At 38.0% G+C, this 24,626-nt stretch overlaps 1 protein-coding gene across 1 annotated transcript in view; it reads left to right on the top strand.

Annotated features, from left to right (window-relative positions):
* Nucleotides 1–16,535, top strand: part of C7 (complement C7) — a 153,404-nt gene extending 136,869 nt beyond the window's left edge. Inside the window, exons 17-18 of the mRNA XM_053700428.1 lie at nucleotides 8,867–9,048; nucleotides 16,167–16,535. Of these exons, the coding sequence (XP_053556403.1) occupies nucleotides 8,867–9,048; nucleotides 16,167–16,345 (361 nt within the window). The 3' untranslated portion in view covers nucleotides 16,346–16,535. The remainder of the gene's footprint in view (nucleotides 1–8,866; nucleotides 9,049–16,166) is intronic.
* The last annotated feature ends 8,091 nt before the right edge of the window (nucleotides 16,536–24,626 follow it).

Below are 24,626 nucleotides of genomic sequence, written 5' to 3' on the forward strand. Positions count from 1 at the left end.
TATAAAGTGCAATTGCGCATAATTGAACACTTTGCTTTCTATGCCATATATTGTATATAAATACAAAATATTCATGCCATTTAACTTAAAGGATTATTTCATCAAAAACATGATTATTTTTGTCATATTGTAATCAACTTATTATTATGCGGACCGACTGTGAATATTTTAGTTTTATGCAGCATAGCCTTCTCTGGCAGTCAGCTGGTTAAATCCAGGGTGCTCCATTTATGAAGCTGCAGATAGAGCTTTGGAGCCTTTGAGATGGATGCCGGCCATAATATTCGAAAACATTATATGGTCTTATTTGTTATTGCATGCAATTTTAACCCTGCGCTACTATGTGTTTAACTCCTGCTGATCCATTCAGCAGCACTAGTTGCATGACTCAGATGTATAACTAATGTTGCTGATTGGATCATTGGTGGTTTCCAGCAGTGGTAATTCTACTGTGTGTTTAACCCCTTTTTGGGATTAAACACATACACCTAGATTACGAGTTTTGTGTTAGAGGCTGTGCGGTGCTAGTATTACAGGTTTTTACAACCCAGACAAGAAGTGAGCGTTGAGCAAAATTTTGCTCATTACCGCACTCCAACGTCGCCACCACTATAATAAACATATTAACCCCTAAACTGCCGCACTCCCGCCTCGCAAACATTACTTAAATATTATTAACCCCTAATCTGCCGGCCCTAACATCGCCGCCACCTACCTACATTTATTAACCCCTAATCTACCGCCCCCAACGTCTCCGCCACTATATTAAAGTTATTAACCCCTAAATCTAAGTCTAACCCTAAACCTAACACCCACTAACCTAAATATAATTTAAATAAATCTAAATAAAATTACTATAATTAACTAAGGCCTAGATTTGGAGTTTTGTCAGTAACGACCAGAAAAACTAACGCCGGCTTTTTTCTGGCCGCACCATAAAAATAACTCTGGTATCGAGAGTCCACATAAAGGCTGCGTTAGGCTCCAAAAAAGGAGCGTAGAGCATTTTTAACGCAGCTTCAACTCTCGATACCAGAGTTGCTTACGGACGCGGCCAGCCTAAAAAACGTGCTCGTGCACGATTCTCCCATAGGAAACAATGGGGCTGTTTGAGCTGAAAAAAAACCTAACACCTGCAAAAAAGCCGCGTTCAGCTCATAACGCAGCCCCATTGTTTGCTATGCGGTAACCCTTCCTACGTCTGCACTTAACACTCTAACATGTACCCCGAGTCTAAACACCCCTAACCTTACACTTATTAACCCCTGATCTGCCGCCCCGCTATCGCTGACCCCTGCATATTATTTTTAACCCCTAATCTGCCGCTCCGTAAACCGCCGCTACTTACATTATCCATATGTACCCCTAATCTGGTTCCCTAACATCGCCGACCCCTATATTATATTTATTAACCCCTAATCTGCCCCCCACAACGTCGCCTCCACCTACCTACAATAATTAACCCCTAATCTGCCGACCGGACCTGAGCGCTACTATAATAAAGTTATTAACCCCTAATCCGCCTCACTAACCCTATATTAAATAGTATTAACCCCTAATCTGCCCTCCCTAACATCGCCGACACCTAACTTCAATTATTAACCCCTAATCTGCCGACCGGAGCTCACCGCTATTCTAATAAATGGATTAACCCCTAAAGCTAAATCTAACCCTAACACTAACACCCCCCTAAGTTAAATATAATTTAAATCTAACGAAATAAATTAACTCTTATTAAATAAATTATTCCTATTTAAAGCTAAATACTTACCTGTAAAATAAATCCTAATATAGCTACAATATAAATTATAATTATATTGTAGCTATTTTAGGATTAATATTTATTTTACAGGTAACTTTGTATTTATTTTAACCAGGTACAATAGCTATTAAATAGTTAAGAACTATTTAATAGCTAAAATAGTTAAAATAATTACAAATTTACCTGTAAAATAAATCCTAACCTAAGTTACAATTAAAACTAACACTATACTATCAATAAATTAATTAAATAAAATACCTACAATTACCTACAATTAACCTAACACTACACTATCAATAAATTAATTAAATAAACTACCTACAATTAACCTAACACTACACTATCAATAAATTAATTAAATACAATTCCTACAAATAAATACAAATAAATAAACTTGCTAAAGTACAAAAAATAAAAAAGAACTAAGTTACAAAAAATAAAAAAATATCTACAAACATAAGAAAAATATTACAACAATTTTAAACTAATTAAACCTACTCTAAGCCCCCTAATAAAACAACAAAGCCCCCCAAAATAAAAAATGCCCTACCCTATTCTAAATTACTAAAGTTAAAAGCTCTTTTACCTTACCAGCCCTGAACAGGGCCCTTTGCGGGGCATGCCCCAAGAAGTTCAGCTCTTTTGCCTGTAAAAAAAAAAATACAATACCCCCCCCAACATTACAACCCACCACCCACATACCCCTAATCTAACCCAAACCCCCCTTAAATAAACCTAACACTAAGCCCCTGAAGATCATCCTACCTTGTCTTCACCTCACCAGGTATCACCGATCCGTCCTGGCTCCAAAATCTTCATCCAACCCAAGCGGGGGTTGGCGATCCATCATCCGGTGCCTGAAGAGGTCCAGAAGAGGCTCCAAAGTCTTCATCCTATCCGGGAAGAAGAGGCGATCCGGACCGGCAACCATCTTGATCCAAGCGGCATCTTCTATCTTCATCCGATGACGACCGGCTCCATCCTGAAGACCTCCACCGCGGACCCATCTTCTTCCGGCGACGTCCAACTGCAGAATGACGGTTCCTTTAAGGGACGTCATCCAAGATGGCGTCCCTCGACTTCCGATTGGCTGATAGGATTCTATCAGCCAATCGGAATTAAGGTAGGAATATTCTGATTGGCTGATGGAATCAGCCAATCAGAATCAAGTTCAATCCAATTGGCTGATCCAATCAGCCAATCAGATTGAGCTCGCATTCTATTGGCTGATCGGAACAGCTCTTAACTACTGACTTTTTTCCTGCGGCTGGAGTTTTGTCGTTAGATGTCACTTCAGAAACGACTCTAAATACCGGAGTTAGAAAGATCCCATTGAAAAGATAGGATACGCAATTGACGTAAGGGGATCTGCGGTATGGAAAAGTCGCGGCTGAAAAGTGAGCGTTAGACCCTATTTTGAGTGACTCCAAATACCGGCGGTAGCCTAAAACCAGCGTTAGGAGCCTCTAACGCTGGTTTTCACGGCTAACGCCAAACTCTAAATCTAGGCCTAAATTATTCCTATTTAAAAATAAATACTTACCTGTAAAATAAACCCTAAGCTAGCTACAATATAACTATGAGTTACATTGTAGCTAGCTTAGGGTTTATTTTTATTTTACAGGCAAGTTTGTATTTATTTTAACTAGGTAGAATAGTTATTAAATAGTTATTAACTATTTAATAACTACCTAGATAAAATAAATACAAAGTTACCTGTACAATAAAACCTAACCTAAGTTATAATTACACCTAACACTACACTATAATTAAATTATTTCCCTAAATTAAATACAATTAAATAAAATTATATGTAAGTATAAGTACAAAACAAATCAAACACTAAATTACAGAAAATAATAAACAAATTACAAGATTTTAGACTAATTACACCTAATCTAATCCCCCTAACAAAATAAAAAGCCCCCCCAAAATAAAAAAGCCCTACTCTACACTAAATTACAAATAACCCTTAAAAGGGCCTTTTGCGGGGCATTGCCCCAAAGTAATCAGCTCTTTTACCTGTAAAAAAAATACAAATCCCCCCCAACATTAAAACCACCACCCACACAACCAACCCTACTCTAAAACCCACCCAATACCCCCTTAAAAAAACCTAACACTAACCCCTTGAAGATCACCTTAACGGGAGACATCTTCATCCAACCGGGCCGAAGTCCTCAACAAAGCCGGGAAAAGTCTTCATCCAAGCCAGGCGAAGTTGTCCTCCAGACGGGCAGAAGTCTTCATCCAGACGGCATCTTTTATCTTCATCCATCCGGCGCAGAGCGGGTCCATCTTCAAGACATCCGACGCGGAGCATCCTCTTCATCCGACGGCTAACACAGAATGAAGGTACCTTTAAGTGACGTCATCCAAGATGGCGTCCCTTCAATTCCGATTGGCTGATAGAATTCTATCAGCAATCGGAATTAAGGCAGAAAAAATCCTATTGGCTGATGCAATCAGCCAATAGGATTGAAGTTCAATCCTATTGGCTGATCCAATCTGATCCAATAGTGTACTTTTTAGCACTTTAGTTAAGAGTTTTATGCTACGGCGTTGTAATGTAAAACTCTTAACTACTGACTTTAAAATGCGGTACCAGGCTTGACAGGAGAGAGTCTACCACTCAGACTTGTAATACCGACGCAATTGACGTAAGTGGATTTGCGGTATTTCCAAGTCTGGACAAAAAAGTGAGCGGTACACCTGTATCTTCAAGACTCGTAATACCAGCGGGCGTTAAAAAGCAACGTTGGGACCGGCCAACGCTGCTTTTTAACCCTAATGCACAACTCGGAATCTAGCCGTTAGTTTTTAGTGGTGATTGTTTTCCTATCATGCAAGTATTGCACACATTTAGGGCCAGATTACAAGTGTTGTGCTAATTTTTTTTCTGCTCAAGTGTTGTGTTCAAATTTAAAAATTAGCGTGGCCGGGTTAGCATGTTACAAGTAGAAAGTAAAAAGTTAGCGCCCAAGCGAAAGAATCAGGAGTTCTAACTTCAGGACTTCGGATATCGTTAACTCCTCTCCATAGACTTTTAAGGGGAGCGCTAAAGAAAGCCGTTTCGCTCTCACGCTAACCCAACACTGCGCTAGATCAACTACCCTAAAGCAGAGGGTGCTAAGTTCTTCATTTTTTTTTTATTTAAAAAATAAATATATATATATATATATATATATATATATATATATATATATATATATATGTTGCAAGTGAGCCCAGCACTCATTAATATCAATTTTATCTGAGGACGAGGGTAATCCTGAAAACAATAATACAATAAATGTAATATTTGTGTAAATCCGGATGTGTGCTTTTCCCATCTTGTACTCTCTCTCTCTCTCTCTCTATATATATATATATATTTTTTATTTTTTTTATATATATATATATATACAGTATCTATGTATTTGTAAATATATAAGTTGTATATATATATATATATATATATATATATATATATATATATATATATAAAATAATATTTTCTTTTATGTGAAGAACATAGGAATTTAAAGTATGTATATTCAAAACTCATTAAACCATATTAAAATTGATTAAAAAAAGATTTAAAGGCATTTGATTAGGAAGGGCTCAAAAGTGTGTGTGTATGTATATATATATATGCAACCATCCTCACCTGTGATCTGTTTGCTTGTAATTAGTGTGCATCTTTCATCCAGTGCTGAACTGACGTTTCTGGATTCTGAGTCATAGGGAAAGAAAAAGAATTGTCAAAGGATCTGTGGAAAAAAAGGTAGTTGAACTGTATAAAACAGGAAAGGGATATAAAAAGATATCCAAGGAATTGAGAATGCAAATCAGCAGTGTTCAAACTCTAATCAAGAAGTGGAAAATTAGTCTTTCTGTTTGTTAACATACTGAATTCATCTTCCCATCAATTCTGACCATTTCCTGTGCCTTTGTAGCTCACACATCCCCAAAACATTAGCGATCCACCTCCATGTTTCACAGTAGGAATGGTGTACCTTTCATCATAGGCCTTGTTGACTCCTCTCCAAATGTAGCGGTTTTGGTTGTGGCCAGAAAGCTCAATTTTGGTCTCATCACTCCAAATTACTTTGTGCCAGAAGGTTTGAGTCTTGTCTCTGTGCTGTTTGGCGTATTGTAAGTGGGATACTTTGTGGCATTTGCATAGTAATGGATTTCTTCTGGTGACTCGACCATGCAGCCCATCTTTCTTCAAGTGCCTCCTTAATGTGCATCTTGAAACAGCCACACCACATGTCCTGTATTTCACCTGAAGTTATTTGTGGGTTTGTCTTTGCATCCCGAACAATTTTCCTGGCAGTTGTGGCTGAAATTTTAGTTGGTCTACCTGACCATGGTTTGGTTTCAACAGAACCCCTCATTTTCCACTTCTTTATTAGAGTTTGAACACTGCTGATTTGCATTCTCAATTCCTTGGATATCTTTTTATATCCATTTCCTGTTTTATATAGTTCAACTACCCTTTTCCCACAGATCCTTTGACAATTCTTTTTCATTCCCCATGACTCAGAATCCAGAAACGTCAGTGCAGCACTGGATGAAAGATGCAAGGGTCTGTCAGGAGTCCAGAAACTCAATGACCTTTTACACACACATTAATTACAAGCAAACAGATCACAGGTGAGGGTGGTTACCTTTAATAGTCATTCAAAGAAAAGTTTTTGTGTTATCATTCATATTCTCTGAAAAATGGCCAAGAAATGATAAATTCTGCCAGGGTATGTAAACTTATGAGCACAACTGTATGTATCTGTGTGCACATACATATTTACACATAGAAACACATAAATACACATGCATAGTATACACATACAGTATATACACATTTATAGATATGTGTACATACAGACATACATATATTTAGACATATACTGTATATATCTGCATTGGAGCCCTTTCTAGTCAAACAATTTGCCATACACCATATCCCATTTTAACCCTTTTAAAACCTTTGTATCAATATTAAAATTATATTTTTAGTAAAAATGGTTTATATGAGTGTTATATTTTATTTTAATATGTTTTGATGGGTTTCATGATTTCTTTTTATCCCTTACATTTTACTTCAGGCCTCAAGTTGTGCTAAATATTCTAGTGCAGTTTTGGCTTGTTTTTGAGCCCAACCTATAACTTTCAACTTGTAATAAGGGCCCTATTTAGCATGGTCGTGATATTCATTAAAAGTATATTTTGTACTAGAGTGATGTCAGTCGCACAAAACTTTCTCTGGTAAATGAGATTTACCATGGACTTGTAATATCGAATTGTGTGCTAATGTTAGCGCAGTCAAGCAATATTGCTTATCACGTCCTGCGCTATCATTAGCGCGCCACTTGTAATCTGCTCATTCATACAGCACTGCGGAATCTGTTGGCGCTCTACAAATACCTGATAATAATAATAATAATTCATATGCAAGACAAACCGTTGTTACACCAATCGGCAAAAAGCTGATGAGTACAGATGTTTCTTATGGTGTAGTAAAAAGCCCACCCATAAAAGTAGACTTGTCCTATTGAAAGGGAAAGTAAATACCTTTTTTTAATATAAAATGTTTAGTTATGTGAAGTAAATCAACTTTTCAGTATACCTAAATTATTTATTTTACCCCCTTTCATGTAATTAAGATGTGAAAATTGTGGCTTTTATAATACTCAGAACTGAACTATAGACTTCTAAAGGCTAACCCTGCTTCATATAATTCCCTAGTTGGCTTAAAGAGACAGTAAAGTCAAAATTAAACTTTCATAATTCAGATAGCCCATGCCATTGACATTTATATTGAACAACTTTTCAATTTACTTCTAGCTTCTAATTTGCTTTAGTCTCTTGGTATCCTTTAAAAAGTTAATTTAGGATAGAGATAGCTGAACACATCTGGTGAGCCAATGACACAAAGCATACATGTACAGTCACTAATCATCAGCTAGCTCCCAGTAGTGCATTACTGCTCCTGAGCCTACCTAGATATGCTTTTAAAAGGATGACCAGAGAATGAAGCAAGTTTGTTAATAGTAGTAAATTGGAAAGTTGTTTAGAATTGCAGGCTCTATCTGAATCATCAAAGTTTTACACTTTATTCTAAGATTATGAGAGTGGCTAACGCTGTTGTCTGCAGACACAAACCTGGACTGACTCATTTAAATGGGACAATTGGTGGGTGAGGTTTGGTTATTGAAAAACAATTGGAGCAAAGAAGTTATTAAGAGTCATATATGTTATTTTGTGTACTGTCCCTTTAACCTTTGCATCACAGTTCAGCCCTTGGGTGCTTTCTTATTTGACCCTTTCTCAACCTCCACAATAGTTTACCTCTCGTTATCTGCAACATACAAAATGCTTACCTATTCCCTGTTCCATCTGTGTAGATCCGGTGCATATATTTTTGGTTCTATATGTAGGTTTAGGCAATTACTGTATATTACTAAATATATGTATATTAGACGTTTGTTTAAGGAGAATATATTTTTACTTTTATTACTATAATTGTTATCATATGTTTCTCTGCCCTTCAAGTTAAAATATTGTCATTTGGCACCTCATTGGGAAGGTTGGGACTCCTTCTTTAGAATTAGTTAAAGGGACAGTCTACTCCAGAATTGTTATTGTTTAAAAAGATAGATAATCCCTTTATTACCTATTCCCCAGTTTTGCATAACCAACACAGTTATATTAATATACTCTTTACCTCTATGATTATCTGTATCTAAGCCTCTGCAGACTGCCCCTTATCTCAGTGCTTTTTACAAACTTGCAATAAAACTTGCATTTTAGCCTATTAGTGCTGGTTCCTGCATAACCATTATCATTCTATATGGGAGTGAGCACAATTTTATCTATTTGGCACGGCACACATGAGCTAGCACTGTCTAGTGGTTGTGCAAGATTCCAAAAGGCGGCCAGCAGAGGCTTAGAAACAGGCAGAGGTTTAGAGGTTATAACGTATATTAATATAACAAGGTTGGTTATGCCAAAGCTAGGGAATGGGTAGTAAAGATGTAATCTATCTTTTTAAACAATAAAAAAAATCAAGTAGACTGGGTAGCTTGATAAATACAAATAATATTTTTTTTCTTTTTTTAGGTCATCTGTTGAAGTGTGTGCTTCAGATGTAATAAGAAAAAAAAATATCCCTCTAACTGTCTGTAAAATGCACGCGCTTGAGTGTATGGGAAGAACTTACTCATTGACAAAAAAAGAAAACTGTAACTTCCCAACCAAGGAAAGGTCATGTGATTCTTGTCATTTATGGGAAACTTGTAAAGGTAGGCAAAGAATGTGTCTCTTTTCTAATAACACAAACATAATTTTAGTTTTTATTTAATGTAACATAAAAAGCTGTACAACAACACAGAGTGTTAAATCAGTTTGTTTAATAGCAAAAACACTTACCTATTAAAACATCCCCTTTTAGAGCAAATGTATCTAGGTGCAATTGCCGCTACTGAGACCCTGTGGTGCAGTTCCTGCTTCTTTTCCTATACACCACCTTAGAGGTGACAGATAGAAGTCCCTCTGAACTTGCTTCTTAGGGGTGATTGACAGGCCCTGCTCTTGCGTGGTTGGTTGTGTGGAAGTAGGGGGACTGGATTGCACAAGAAAGCTCTTGTGAAGTCTTAAATTTCACACATCATGGTGATTGTGGACAGAAAGGGTTTCTGCTTGAGAGCTTGTCTACCTGAAGTTTAATCAGTTTTCTTTTTAAATAAATAAATAAATAGTGCTCACAGACTGAAATAGATTAATATTCCATGCCCTGCAGCATTCTCAAAATAAACCAGATGTATTTCCCATATCCCGAGCAACAGTTTAAACTGGTTACTCACACCCTGACAAAGGCAGCTCAAAAAGTTAGAAAATACACCTGGGATAAGTCACAATTATACAAAAACAAATAAACAAAACAAAGCTGGAACTGACAGACCGGGCACTGCATGACTTTTATTTTAAAGGTTCAGGTCAATGTAGATAATAAAGAAAAAACATAGAAGACATTGTGGTGAAACGTCTTTTAAGTCTGCTGGAAGCTTTAGCAGCAACATTGCTAATACTTGTCACCATGAACTGATTCATCAGGGCTGATTGACAAGCCTTGCTCTTGTGAATTTGCTTGTTCTGTGGGCAGAAGATGCTACTAGCTTGCTCCAAATCTGGCAAAACAGGTTCCATAGCTGGTAACTTTGTCTGCTTAAAGGGATATGAAACCCAATTTTTTTTCTTTCGTGATTCAGATAGAGCATGCAAAATTCTAATTTACTCCTATTATACATTTTTCTTCATTCTCTTGGTATCTTTTTTGGAAAAGCAGAAATGTAAGATTAAGAGCCGGCTCATTTTTGGTTCAGCAACTGGGGTAATGCTTGCTGATTAGTGTCTAAATTAAGCTACCAATCAGCAAGCGCTACCCAGGGTGCTTGAGTGAACCCTAATGGTGATCCCTGCCTTACACCATTTTTTAGAACATTGCAAAAAAATTGTTTTAATATTGTCAAAAAACTCTTTTAATATGTAACTCCCCAATAAAATAAGAGAGTTGAGAGTTAAATAATGCATTTAATTTTAAGTATTTTTGTACATAAGAAGAAGGAAATTAAATAAAGTTAGTTTCTTTCCTAAGATATGGTGAGTTCATGGCTCGAATAATTACTGTTGGGAATATTACTCCTGGCCAGCAGGAGGAGGCAAAGAGCACCACAGTTAAAGGGACAGTCTAGTCAAAATTAAACTTTTATGATTTAGATAGGGCAAGCAATTTTAAACAACTTTCCAATTGACTTTTATCATTAAATTTGCTTTGTTCCCTCTGTGGTATTTTTGAAAAGCTAAACCTAGGTAGGCTCAAACTGATTTCTAAACCGTTAAAAACCGCCTTTTAGCTCAAAGCATTTTGAAAGTTTTTCACAGTTAGAGAGTACTAGTTCATGTGTGTCATATAGATAACATTATGCTCACTCCCATGGAGTTATTTATGAGTCTGCACTGATTGGCTAAACTGCCTGTCTGTCAAAAGCACTGAGATAAGGGGGCAGTCTGCAGAGGCTTAGATACAAGGTAATCACAGAGGTAAAACATAGATTAATATAACTATGTTGGTTATGCAAAACTGGGGAATGGATAATAAAGGGATTATCTATCTTTTTAAATAATAACAATTCTGGTGTTCACTGTCCCTTTAAACTGGTTAAGTATCACTCCCTTACCCACAACCCCTAGTCATTCTCTTTGCCTTCAGTGCATGGAGGAGGTGACGTCTAGGTGTCTGAAGAAAATTTTTGATTTCAACTACAAGCAAGTTTTGGGGATAGCCATATTCCACGTCATTCCTTGCAGTCGGGTAGTGGTGGCTTTAAAGCAGTTAGAGGTACTTACCACTTGTAAAGAGGTACTTACTGAGTTTTCCTAACAATTGCTGCCCTAGTTTAGAAAGCCAGAGTTGGCTACTCTGTTCTTTCTTTTTCAAAGGTCTCTGTGAAGAACTGTGTCTTCTCATACCTTGTAACTGTTTACATGCCAGACAGCGGAGCAGGTAAGTGCTTTTTCATCCAGTTGGGGAGACCATGCACTTAACAAATTAAAAGACACTGCTTTTTTATTGGGACATAGATAATCCTATTGTATGAGTTACACTGTGGCATGAAGCAGGCACTGTAGCATGTGTGAGACTAACATTTAAACTCTTTTAAAAAGAAAGGGTAAATTGTTTTTATTAGGGTTTATTTTATGACACATATTTACTTGATAAAACAATACAAGTTTAAACTGAAAGTAAGGCTGAATTTTCTATTTCAGCAGCTTATTCATTTCCCCTTTGCTCTAAAATAAAACGATGCAACATTTTAAACGGTCAGGTTTGAAAAAACGGTTATTTCTGGTACTCAGTGTACCAGGAAGCTATTTTTAGTGCCTCTCTGTGTCGCGGCAGTAATTTGAGCTCGGCAGTTGCGGTCACATGACCGGCTTTACTTAATAACGTTTCTGAGGAAAAATTAGTTTTTCTCGATTTCTGGGTGATCCGGTCTTTATTGGTAGCGGTAAGGCACCTCAGTAATTGAAGTGTGGGGTTGCCTGAGGGGTATTTTAGAAGTTTATTTGATTTTATTAAATGTTTTTTCTTAAGTTTTCTCACATAATTTTAGCTGGGGTTCGATCCTAATTAAGGATAAAATTTAAAGTGATTTTTTTTTCATTGGCTTATTTTAATTGAATATTAAAATCTTTGAAACTTATCTGTACAACTTTATTTACTGTTTCACAACATGTCTGATATGGAGCAAGAGCCTGCTCTCATGAATTCATGCTTATTATGTTTAGATGCACAAATTGCAGATCCTATCTAATTTTGTTCTTCATGTGTCAAGAAAACCTTGCACAATAAAGGTAACATTTTTGAGCCTAATGTCTCTCAGGATGCTGCTATTAAAATAATACCTCAGCTTTCTCCTGCTATGTCCCAAGCCTCAATGGTGTCACATGCAGTGCCCTGTGGTTCCTCTATAACCCATAGTGGAGTTTATTTAAAAGCAGAAATTGCAGCCCAGGTATCTTCAGCGGTATATGCGGAATTAGCTGCCATTCCCAGAGGACAAGGAAAACGCAAGAGGAAATCTAGAAATTCAGAAAGTAAGGTTCTTGTCCTCAGTTCTGCTTCCCAAGTTGCCCTTTTTCATAAGTCTGATGAGGAAGATACATTGGGACTTTTTGAGGGTGACTCCATTAAAGACCCTTGGTATACTATACCCAAAGTTGAAGGGGCCATTTCTACTCTGTCTAAGAGAACCACTTTTCCTGTAGAGGATAGCTGCTATTTTAAGGATCCAATGGACAAGAAGCTGCAGGCTTATTTGAAAAAGATTTATGTTCATCAAGGTCTCCAATGGCAACCTGCGGTATGTATTGCCACTGTGACTAGTGCAGCATCTTATTGGTTCGCCTTGTTTAATTCTCTTCAAGTAGAAACTTCCTTGGATGAAATTCAAGATAGGATTAAAGCTGGATACAAAATGTCCCAGATCCATGGACTGTGGACATAGTATCCCAGGGTTACATATTGGAATTCAAGACTTTTCCTCCCAGAGGCAGATTCCTTCTCTCAAGATTATCTGCAGACCAGATAAAGAGAGAGGCATTCTTGAAATGTATACAACATCTTTCCTCCCTGGGAGTGATAGTTCCAGTTCCAGTGCAGGAACAGGGTCTCAGGTTCTACTCCAACCTATTTGTGGTTCCAAATAAAGAGGGAACTGTCTAAAAATGTTTCTCAAAGTTCCATCCTTCAAGATGGAGACTATACGCTCCATTCTTCCTTTAGTACAAGATGGTTAGTTCATGACAACCATAGACCTAAAGGATGCATATCTTTATGTTCCTATTTACAGGGACCATCACAGATTCCTGAGATTTGCATTTCTGGACAAACATTTTCAGTTGGCCCTTCCATTTGGTCTAGCCACGGCTCCCAGATTTTTTTCAAAGGTTCTGGGGGCTCTTGTGGCAGTGATCCCTTCTCGTGGAATTGCTGTGGCACCCTAACTGGATGACATATTGGTTCAGGTGCCATCTTTTCTTCTAGCAAAATCTCACACAGAGATATTGTTGTCTTTTCTTCGTTCCCACGGTTGGAATGTGAATCTGGAAAAAAGCTCCCTTTTCCCTGCTACAAGAGTAGTGTTGTTAGGGACCATAATAGATTCTCTATTGATGAAGATTTTTCTGACAGAGGTCAGGAAAAACAAAATAATTTCCTCTTGCCTCTCTCTTCAGGCTTCTGCTCATCCTTCAGTGGCTCAATGTATGGAGGTAATCGGTCTGAGGGTGACAAATCTCCCTTTGCTCGATTTCATTTGAGAGCTCTCCAGTTGTGCATGCTCAGACAATGGAATATCAACCATGCAGATCTATCTCAGAGAATAGAGTTAGATCAGTCCTCAAGGGATTCTCTCCTGTGGTGGATTTCCCAGGAACATCTGTCTAAGGGCACATGCTTTCAGAGACCTTCCTGGGTGATCGTGACCACGGACGTCAACCTGCTGGGCTGGGGAGCAGTCTGGAACTCGTTAAAAGCTCAGGGCCTTTGGACTCGGAAGGAGTCTGCTCTTCCCATCAACATCTTGGAGTTGAGAGCGATTTACAGAGATCTATTGGCTTGGCCTCAGTTGTCCTCAGCTCAGTTTATCAGGTTCCAGTCAGACAACATAACCTCTGTGGCTTACATCAATCACCAGGGAGGAACTCGGAGTTCCTTAGCCATGAAGGAGGTTTCTTCAGTGGGCTGAGACCCACAATTGCTGTCTATTAGCCATCCACATTCCAGGATTAGACAACTGGGAAGCGGATTTTCTGAGCATACAGACTTTTTATCCTGGGGAGTGGGAACTCTATCCAGAGGTGTTTTCCAGCTATGTCCTCAAATGGGGGATGCCGGAGTTAGATCTGATGGCGTCCAGCCAGAACGCCAAGCTTCCAAGATATGGTTCAAGGACATGAGATCAGCAGGCCGTTCTGATAGATGCTCTGGCGATTCCTTGGGTTTTCAGGTTAGCATACCTGTTTCCTCCGTTTGCTCTCCTTCCACAAGTCATTGCTCGTATCAAACAGGAGAGGGCATCGGTGATTCTAATAGCCCCTGCGAGGCCTTGCAGGATCTTGTTTGCAGACCTAGTGGAGGTGTCATCTCTCCCACCTTGGAGACCACCTCTGAGGAAGGACCTCCTGATTCAGGGTTCCTTCCTTCATCCAGATCTCGTTTCTCTGAAGCTGACTGCTTGGAGATTGAATGTTTAATTCTGTCTAAGTTTGGTTTTTCTGAGTCGGTCATTGAGACCATGATTCAGGCTCGCAAGCCTGTTACTACAAAGATTTACCATAAGATATGGCATAAATATCTTAATTGGTGTGAATCCAAGGACTACGTTTGGAGTAGAATTAGAATTCCTAGAATGTTATCTTTTCTTCAGGAAAGCCTGTAGAATGGATTGTCAGTCAGTACCCTGAAGGGTCAGATTTCTGCTTTATCAGTTTTACTACATAAATGTTTGACGGATGTGCCAGATGTGCAATCTTTTTGTCAGGGCTTTGTCAAAATCAGGCCTGTCTTGAAGTCTGTTGCTCCTCCTTGGAGCCTTAACCTTGTTCTTAAAGTTTTACAGCTGGCTCCGTTTGAGCCGTTGCATTCCAGAGACATTAAGTTGTTATCTTGGAAGGTTTTGTTTCTTGTCGCTATCTCTTCTGCTTGAATAGTCTTGGAACTCTCAGCTCTGCAGTGTGATTCCCCTTATCTTATTTTTCATGCTGATAAGGCGGTTCTTCGTACTAAGTTAGGTTTCCTTCCTAAGGTTATTTCTAATAGAAATATCAATCAGGAAATTGTTGTCCTAATCCTTCTTCTTCCAAAGAACGTTTGTTACTCAACTTGGATGTTGTATGTGCTCTTAAATTCTACTTACAGGCGACTAAAGATTTTCACCAGTCCTTTGCCCTCTTTGTCTGTTTCTCTGGGAAACGTAAAGCTCAGAAAGCTACTGCTACTACTCTTTCTTTTTGGTTATGAAGAATAATTTGTTTGGCTTATGAGACTTCTGGACATCAGCCTCCTGAGAGAATAATGGTTCATTCCACAAGAGCTGTTTCCTCTTCTTTTGATTTAAAAAATGAAGCTTCTGTGGAACAAATATGCAAGGCTGCAACTTGGTCTTCTCTACATACTTTTTCAAAATTTGACAAATTTGATACTTTTGCCTCGTCTGAGGCTTCTTTTGGGAGAAAGGTTCTTAAAGTGGTGGTGCCTTCTGTTTAGGACTGCCTGTCTTGTCCCTCCCTATTTATCCGTGTCCTCTAGCTTGGGTATTGGTTCCCAACAGTAATTACTCAAGCCGTGGACTCACCATAGGAAAGAAAAACTAAATTTATGCTTACCTGATATATTTATTTATTTCCGGATATGGTGAGTCCACGGCACCTCAACGCCTTGTGTTACTCCCTTCTTAACAGTTTAACTGTGGTGCTCTTTGCCTCCTCCTGATGGCCAGGAGTGATATTCCCAACAGTAATTACTCAAGCGGTGGACTCACCATACCTGGAAATAAATAATTTTATCAAGCATAAATTTTGTTTTTTAAGAGCTGATATAACAAATATGTATGAAATCATAACAGCAATGTTCTTGCAAATACATTTTAAGCAGTAACAAAGCTTGTAAACGCGGATAAAAAGACAGTGAAAATTTGATTACAGCATCAAAGCATTTGCAGTTTTTTTATTTAGTCCCTGTTTAAAAAAATAAATAAAAATCAAAGAATTTATATACCCAATTTAAGCGTGCATGAATATTCATTGCTGTTAACAGTTGTATCTGTTCTGATAACACATATTTTCTTTCTGTGTTTAGATCAAACAAATACATGTGTCTGCCGAGAAGCTAAAACTTGCAAAGATGAAGGAATCAGCATTTGTGTCCAAGTTAATGGCAACGCTTTAAAACAAACCATGACTGAATGTGAAGCCGGTATTCTCTTGTGCCAAGGGGTGAATGTAGCCATTCTCAGCATAAACCCTTGTGATGTATAGAGATTACAGGATTTTTATTTATCCTACAGTTATAGAAAATGTTGAAGCAACAACATTTTAACAGTGCAATTTTTTTTAACAAAATAATTTTGAACAATAACTTTTTGCATAAATCTAATTGGTTAAAATTATATGTTTTGCATTGTGAAGTGTTTGGAATGTTTACAAATAAAAGTGTTTTTTAACTACATTTGTGATTTTTTTAGAGCATTATTATTTATTGAAATACAAAGAAAAAATATTTTAATACAATTATACATAGGTCAAAGTAAACAAACATATATAATGGAAACAAAGCCAAAAAGAGTAATCTAATTCTACTGGTTGCTCAAAACCCTTAAAGTAACTAAACATGCAACAAAGCAAATTAAACAGTAATAAAAAACCAGGTAAATGATCATCTATGATCAACATAATCATATAAAGAGAAATAGTAAGAGAATCTAACAAGAGAAACCCGTCCTCAAATTATATATATATTAGCCATCGGCCTTGGCAAAAGCACAAAACAAGATTTATTATATTTGATCAGAATGGATAATAATAAGAATACAGCATAAAAAGTCAAAATGGTGCAATATATCCCATGTGCTGGGAAAGGGAAACCTTGTCTCTCACTTAGGGCTCGATTAGGAGTGGATCGTTATTTATCGCTCCAGCCCGCATGCTAATAATGCTCGACTTTGGCTTTTTGTGTGCAACGCATTTTTTTAAGTGTACTAACTAACATGAGCTATGAATATTTCACATTCCAATGCTCTTCACATAGAAAAATGTGTTTTATTTATTCCTAAATAAATATATATATATATATATATATATATATATATATATATATATAAAATGGTAATTTGTTAAACTATATATCTATACCTCTCTCTCTCTCTCTCTCTCTCTCTCTCTCCTCTCTCTCTCTATACTATATATATATATATATATATATATATATATATAAATATAAAAACATGATTATATATACATATAGATGTTTACAGATAAATATAGGAATATCTATTTATTAATACTTACATCATATTTCTCTATGTGAAGAACATTGGAATGTGAAATATTTACACTAAACACACAGTACAACACTTTATTAAATATGAATATTGCATAAATATGATTTTACAGATTTTACATGTTTTCAGCTACTTGACTGCAAAGGGCTCCAATTCACTATATATGTATATATGTATACATATTTATTTATGTGTTTATATGTATATACATGTCTGTAAATATATACAGTACACATATTAATACATAAATGCATATGTACACACATATATACATATATTGTGCAAATGTGTTTACTTTCTGCATCTAGCGGATCGTTTTGCCATAGAGAGACAGATCTCTGCAGGAGCGAGTCGCTTCCTCTTGCTAGTGGGGTGTCAATTCTATCCGGTAGGCAATCTGAGGTTTCTGTTTTTACTTTCTATTTTGCCCTCTGTACTTTGTGCCTATATATTAAAATTTGGAAATTCTTATTTTGCATTCTAATTTGTTTTTATTAAGGAATCTGAATTCTGCAGCTATGGAATCAGAAATAGATCAGCCTATCTATATGGATAAATGCTTACTATGCTTAGAAGTTCAAATTGTCCTACCAATGCAATTTTGATCCTCATGTTTAGCTAAAACTTTAAAATTTAAAGAAAAATTACTCCCTTCTGAGCCAAGTGTCTTTTAGGATACTGCTGTGCGTGACATGCCTCAGCTTTCTCCTCAAATGTCCCAAGCCTTAGTTGTTTCTCACACTGTGTGTTCTGTGTCCTCTCATCCCCCTGGGGGTTATTATGTACCTGGGGATTTTGCTGCTCAGATTATTTCTGCAGTATCTGTGGCTTTGTGTGCTATGCCTTCTTCGGGGAAACGTAAAAGGAAATGCTGGTCAACCTTTCTCAGATGTCTGATGAAGAAGATACTTCAGTAGCTTCTAAATGTGAAATCTCAGACTCTGATACTATGGGAGAAAAATTTCTGAATCTGAAGAAGTGAATTTCAGATTTAAGCTTGAACATCTCCGGTTACTTCTGAAGGAGGTTCTAGCTATCTTGGACGACTCTGAACCTTCAGTTGCTGTAAACCCCAAGAAGTCCTCTAAACTTAATAGAGTTTATGATTCTCCAACCTCTGAGGATGTTGTTCCTGTTCCAGACAATATGTCTGATATTATAATTTAGGAATGGGAAAAACCAGGTTTCATTTTTCCCTTCCCCTGTTTTTATAAAGATGTTCCCTGTTACTGACTCCATTTGAGACTCATGATGCACTGTACCTAAAGTTGACGGAGCTATCTCTACTCTCGCTAAAAGAACTACCATTCCTATAGAGGATAGTTGTTCTTTTAAGGACCCAATGGATAAGAAGTTTGAGGCTTACTTAAAAAAGACGTACATCCATCAAGGATTACAGTGGCAACCTGCGGCAAGTATTGCCACGGTTGCGGGAGCAGCATCTTATTGGTGCAATGCCTTATCTGATCTGATATCAGAAGAGGCTACAGTAGAGGAGATCCAGGATAGGATCAAAGCTCTTAAACGGGCCAATACCTTTATCTGCGATGCCAACATGCAGGTAATTCGACTGGGAGCTAAGATATCTAGCTTCATTGTTCTAGTTCGCAGAGCTTTGTGGCTAAAATGTTGGTCAGTTGATTTATCTTCAAAGGCCAAGCTTTTGGCTTTACCTTATAAGGGTAAAACTCTTTTTGGTCCTGGTCTGGTGGAAATCATTTCCGAAATTACGGGTAGAAAGGGATCTTTCCTACCTCAGGACAAGAAAAATATACCTAAGGGTCGTCAGAATTCTAATTTTCGTTCCTTTCGCAACTTCAAAGGACAGAAGTTCTCCTCTTCCTCTTCGAAACCAGACCAATCCAGGTCCACTTGGAAATCCAGCCAGCCAGCCCTGGAACAAGGGAAAACAAAACAAAAAGCCTTCCGCTGACTCTAAATCAGCATGAAGAGTCTGCCCCGATACGATTTTGGATCAGGAAGGGGGCAGGCTTTCTCTTTTTTGACAGGCTTGGATACACAATGTCCCAGATCCTTGGGCTGTGGACATAGTATCCCAGGGTTACAAAATAGGATTAAAGACTTGCCCTCCAAGGGGCCAGATTTCTCCTGTCAAGACTATCCTCAAACCAGGTAAAGAGGGAAGCCTTCTTAAATTGCGTAAAGGGCCTATCCTCCCTGGGAGTTATTGTACCAGTCCCTCTAAAGGAACAAGGTCTAGGATTCTAATCAAATTTATTTGTGGTTCCCAAAAAGGAGGGAACTTTTCATCCCATCCTAGGTCTTTAGTGTCTCAACAAATTCCTCAAGGTTCCGTCCTACAAGATGGAAACTATTCGTTCCATTCTTTCATTGGTCCAGGAAGGTCAGTTCATGATGACCATAGACCTGAAGGACGCGTATTTACATGTTCCCATTCACAGAGATCATTGCCAGTTTCTAAGGTTTGCCTTTCTATACATGCATTTCCAGTTTATTGCCCTTCTGTTTGGTCTTGCCACAGCTCCCAGAATATATTAACAAAGGTTCTTATCTAGATGACATCTTGGTTCAGGCGTCATCTTTTCAACTAGCAAAATCTCATACAGAGATGTTGTTGTTTTTTCTACTTTCCCACGGGTGGAAGGTGAATCTGGAAAAGAGTTCTCTAGTTCCAACTACAAAAGTGTGTTTCCTAGGGACAATCATAGATTCCCTGTCCATGAAAATTTTTCTGATGGAGGTCAGAAAATCCAAACTTCTTGCTTCCTGTCTTTCCCACCAGTCTGTTTTTCATCCATCAGTGGCTCAATGCATGGAGGTAATTGGTCTGATGGTGGCTTCCATGGACATCATTCCCTTTGCTCGGTTCCATTTGTGACCGCTGCAGCTTTGCATGCTCTGTCAATGGAACGGAGACCATTCAGATTTATCGCAGATGATAAATCTTGACCCCTTAACAAGAGACTCTCTCTCGTGGCAGATTTCACAGGAGCATTTGTCTCTGGGCACTTGCTTCCTGAGACCTTCCTGGGTGATTATGACTATGTACACCAGTCTGTCAGTCTGGGGAGCCGTTTGGGGTTCTCTGAAGGCTCAGGGCCTGTGGTCTCGAGAAGAGTCTTCTCTTCCCATAAACATCTTGGAGTTGAGAGCAATTTTCAATGCCTTGACAGCATGGCCTCAATTATCTTTAGTCCAATTTATCAGATTCCAGTAGGACAACATCACCTCAGTGGCTTACATCAACCATCAAGGAGGAACTCGGAGTTCCTTGCTAATGAAGGAGGTGACTCACAATCTGCAGTGGGTGGAAGCTCACAATTGTTTCCTATCTGCCATCCACATTCCAGGAGTGGACAATTGGGAGGCAGATTTTCTTAGCAGACAGACTTTTCATCCTGGGGAGTGGGCTGTCCATCTGGAAGTGTTTTCCAAGATAACCCAAGCTTCCAAAGCTTCCAAAGTACGGTTCAAGTTCAAGAGATCCTCAGGCCACCCTGATAGATGCTCTGGCGGTCCATTGGGATTTCGGGCTAGAATACCTGTTTCCTCCGTTTGCTCTCCTTCCAAGAGTCATTGCTCGTATCAAGCAGGAGAGAGCATCTGTGATTTGAATAGCTCATGCCTGGCCTTGCAGGATCTGGTTTGCGGATCTGGTGAAGATGTCATCTCTTCCACCTTGGAGGTTACCTCTGAGGAAAGGCCTTCTAATTCAGGGTCATTTCCTCCATCCAAATCTAGATTCTCTGAAGCTGACTGCTTGGAGATTGAATGCATAGTCCTGTCTAGACAAGGTTTTTTGGAGGCAGTCATTGATACTATGCTTCAGGCATGTAAAACTGTTACTCGTAGGATTTACCATAAGATATGGCGTACATGCATTTTTTGGTGTGAAGCTAAAGGTTTTTCCTGGAGTTGGGTGAGGATTCCCTAAATTTTATCTTTTCTTCAGGATGGCCTGGAGAAAGGTTTTTCAGTCAGTTCTCTGAAAGGTCAGATTTCTGCTCTGTCTATCCTTTTGCACAAACTTCTGGCAGAATTACCAGATGTTCAAGCTTTTGTTCAGGCCCTAGTCAGAATCAGGCCTTTTGCTCCTCCTTGGAGCCTTAACCTAGTTCTTAAAGTTTTGCAGCAGGCTTTGTTTGAGCCAATGCATGTTGTTGATATAAAATTGTTATCTTGTATGCTTTTGTTTCTTCTTGCTATTTCTTCCGCTCGCAGATAAGGTGGTCCTTCGTACTAAATTGGGGTTTCTCCCTAAGGTGGTGTCGGATCAAAACATTAATCAGGAAATTGTTGTTCCTTCTTTTTGTCAGAATCCTTCTTCTTATAAGGAATGTCTTTTGCATAACTTGGAAGTTGTGCGTGCTCTAAAAATTTACTTACAAGCTACTAATGATTTTCTGCAATCTTTTGCCCTGTTTGTTGTTTTCTCTGGAAAGCGTAAAGGTCAGAAGGCCACTTCTACTACTATTTCCCTCTGGTTAAGAAGTATGATTCGTTTTGCTTATGAGACTGCTGGACAGCAGCCTCCTGAGAGACTTACGGCTCATTCCACTAGAGCCGTCTCCTCTTCTTCGGTTGAGGCCCCTTTTGGGAGAAAGGTTCTTCAAGCAGTGGTGCCTTCTGATTAGGTTCTCCTGCCTTTTTCTCCCTCCCTGTTCATTCCATGTCCTCTAGCTTGGGTATTGGTTCCCACTAGTAATTGGAATGACGTTGTGGACTCTCCATGCCATAAGAAAGAAAACAAAATGTATGCTTACCTGATAAATTTCTTTCTTTCTGGGCATGGAGAGTCCATGACCCCGCCCTCTTTTTGAAATTATAATTCAGCATTTTTTTGAGTAATCCTCAGGCACTTTTTCACCCTTGTGTTTCTTCTTTTTCCATTTTCCTTCAAGTGAATGACTGGGGATTATGGGTAAGAGAAGTAACACTTAACAGCTTTGTTGGAGTGCTCTTTACCTCCTCCTGCTGGCCTTTTGTAATCTGACCCATATTTGGGCATGAAGGAGATAAAAAAAGAGGTTAAAAAAGGTTGGAAAAAAAGTAAATAGATAGAAAATAATAAATTAAACAAGGATAATACCTAATATCTACTTATGGTGGTGGGATTTCACTACACACAATACATTTGTGCATTTTATGTTAATTAAAAAAAACAACTATCCACTGGAACAACAATATTCTCTAGCATTAAAAAGTAAACAATGTTTTCATAAATGAGTGATCTAAAGTTTACCAATCCTCTTTGTAACTCAGAATATCTTTATCATCATTCCTGGGATTCGGTAATATTTCAACTTTAAAGGGACAGTCTACACCTTAGTCATCTTAAAGTCTTACTTTAGATTAAGCTGCAAATATAATCCTGCACTCTTTCTATATCATGCAGCAGGAACAGTAAAACATTATTTTAAAATTAATATTGTTTCTGGTCCCTTTGAAATGGTTTCCAAGCTCCACCCAATGATGACATCACGATCTGGGCTGCATCTATGCACTCTGGTGAATCCAATTTGTGAGTCTTTTGTAACTAGTGAAGCTTTTAATGCAGCCCAGATCGTGATGCCATTATTGGGCGGAGCTTGGCAGCTATTTCAAAGTGACCAGAAACAATGGTCATTTTAAAATAACTTTTTAACTGTTACTCCTGCATGATATAGAAAAGGGTGTAGGAGGATATTTGGATCTTAATCTAAAGTAAGACTTCACGATGGCTAAGGTGTAGACTATCCCTTTATTTATTTTTTTATTGGGAAAAAGTACATACAAGGAGATAGACATAGATACATAAAACTGGTGTATGGATAATAACTGTGTTTCATCTAAGTATTTTAGTCCAGAATTGTGGCTCATTAGTAGTACACAGTCCTCTTTTAGTGAAAATGTCTATTCATCTTTCTTGTTTGTATTGTCAAGAATATAGTTAGTAGGTATGCCAGACAGTTAAATCTTGCCACACAGGTTCCTTTAGTTTCCCAAACAGTTTATAAACAATTAATCTTAATACATCAATACAAAACAATTAAACTAAACATAGAACAGCTTATCTGCCTTTGTTAATTGGTACAAATTAGTTTGTCTCATTTGCGCCTGGTTTTTCATTTCAGTTACTTTTCTACTTTATGGAATCTTGCATATCCTATTTTGTAATAAATATGGCTAGTTATCTGAAACCTAGTGTTGTTTTTGTGAATGATTCCCAATAAAAAACCATGTCCTGGAAAAGGTCCAACCTCCCTAATTTAAGGTAATGATATCTTTCCATTAGTAGGGTTGACGCTATCATTTTCTTAAAGTCTACTTTCGTGGGGACAACTGGGGACCTCCACATCCTTGGGATCAATTGCTTTGCTGAATTGAGAAAATTTGTGTACTTGTGTTTGTAATACTGAGTTAATATCTATCGATATCATAAGTCAGAAAGGTTTTATTTTCTCACAATGCCACCAAATGTGAAGGGGGTCTCCTCTCATTCCACAATCTCTCCAGCACCTGCCAGTTGTAGTTGGAAACATGTATTTAATTCTAGTTGGGGTTAAATACTATTGCATCATGATTTTTATGTTTGTCTCTAAAGCTTGGGCCGAGTGTGCAGATTTGGTTAATGTTCTAAGTCTTGCTTTCCAAATTTTACCAGGTGATTGGGTCCCCAATTCTCTTTCCCATCCCCTGACATATCCTGGTACTGTAGGGTTTCTGCTAGTCATTATTCATTTATATAGGATAGATATTAGCTTTTTGGGTGGTAGTTCCTTTGTGCATATTTGCTCAAAAGCTGTAAGAGTACGTGTAAAGTTGTTTTTGTATTTATGTGTTGAAACAAAATGTGACATCTGATGATACCTAATCCAAGGCTTCAGATAGCCATTGTTTAAGTGTTGAATTTGGTATTTTGTTAAAGGCCTGCCTCCCTGTGTCACAAGATATATATGTATATAATGTGAATACTTTATTGATGGTCCTAATTGAGTCTTATTGCCTGCATGGAATTCTGTCCGGTGGAGAACGGGTGTAGGGAATATTTTGTTGCTATTGTAGGTATGCGTGGATGTGGAGATTGTGGTCTTATGCGCGTTATCAGGATTCCAGCATTGTGCTCCTAGATGTAGAGTATCTGACAGTTGCATTTCTAAATGTACTCATTTTTTACAAGATTCTGAGGAGTATGTTTACCATTCTACTACCCTTTGCAAGGAGATGGCCTGCTTGTATGCAAGAAGATCCGTCTCTGGTTACCTCCCTCTGCTGTTAATCTGTATAATATCTGTTTA

This window comes from Bombina bombina, chromosome 2, assembly GCF_027579735.1.
Source record: "Bombina bombina isolate aBomBom1 chromosome 2, aBomBom1.pri, whole genome shotgun sequence".
Lineage (NCBI taxonomy): Eukaryota > Metazoa > Chordata > Amphibia > Anura > Bombinatoridae > Bombina > Bombina bombina.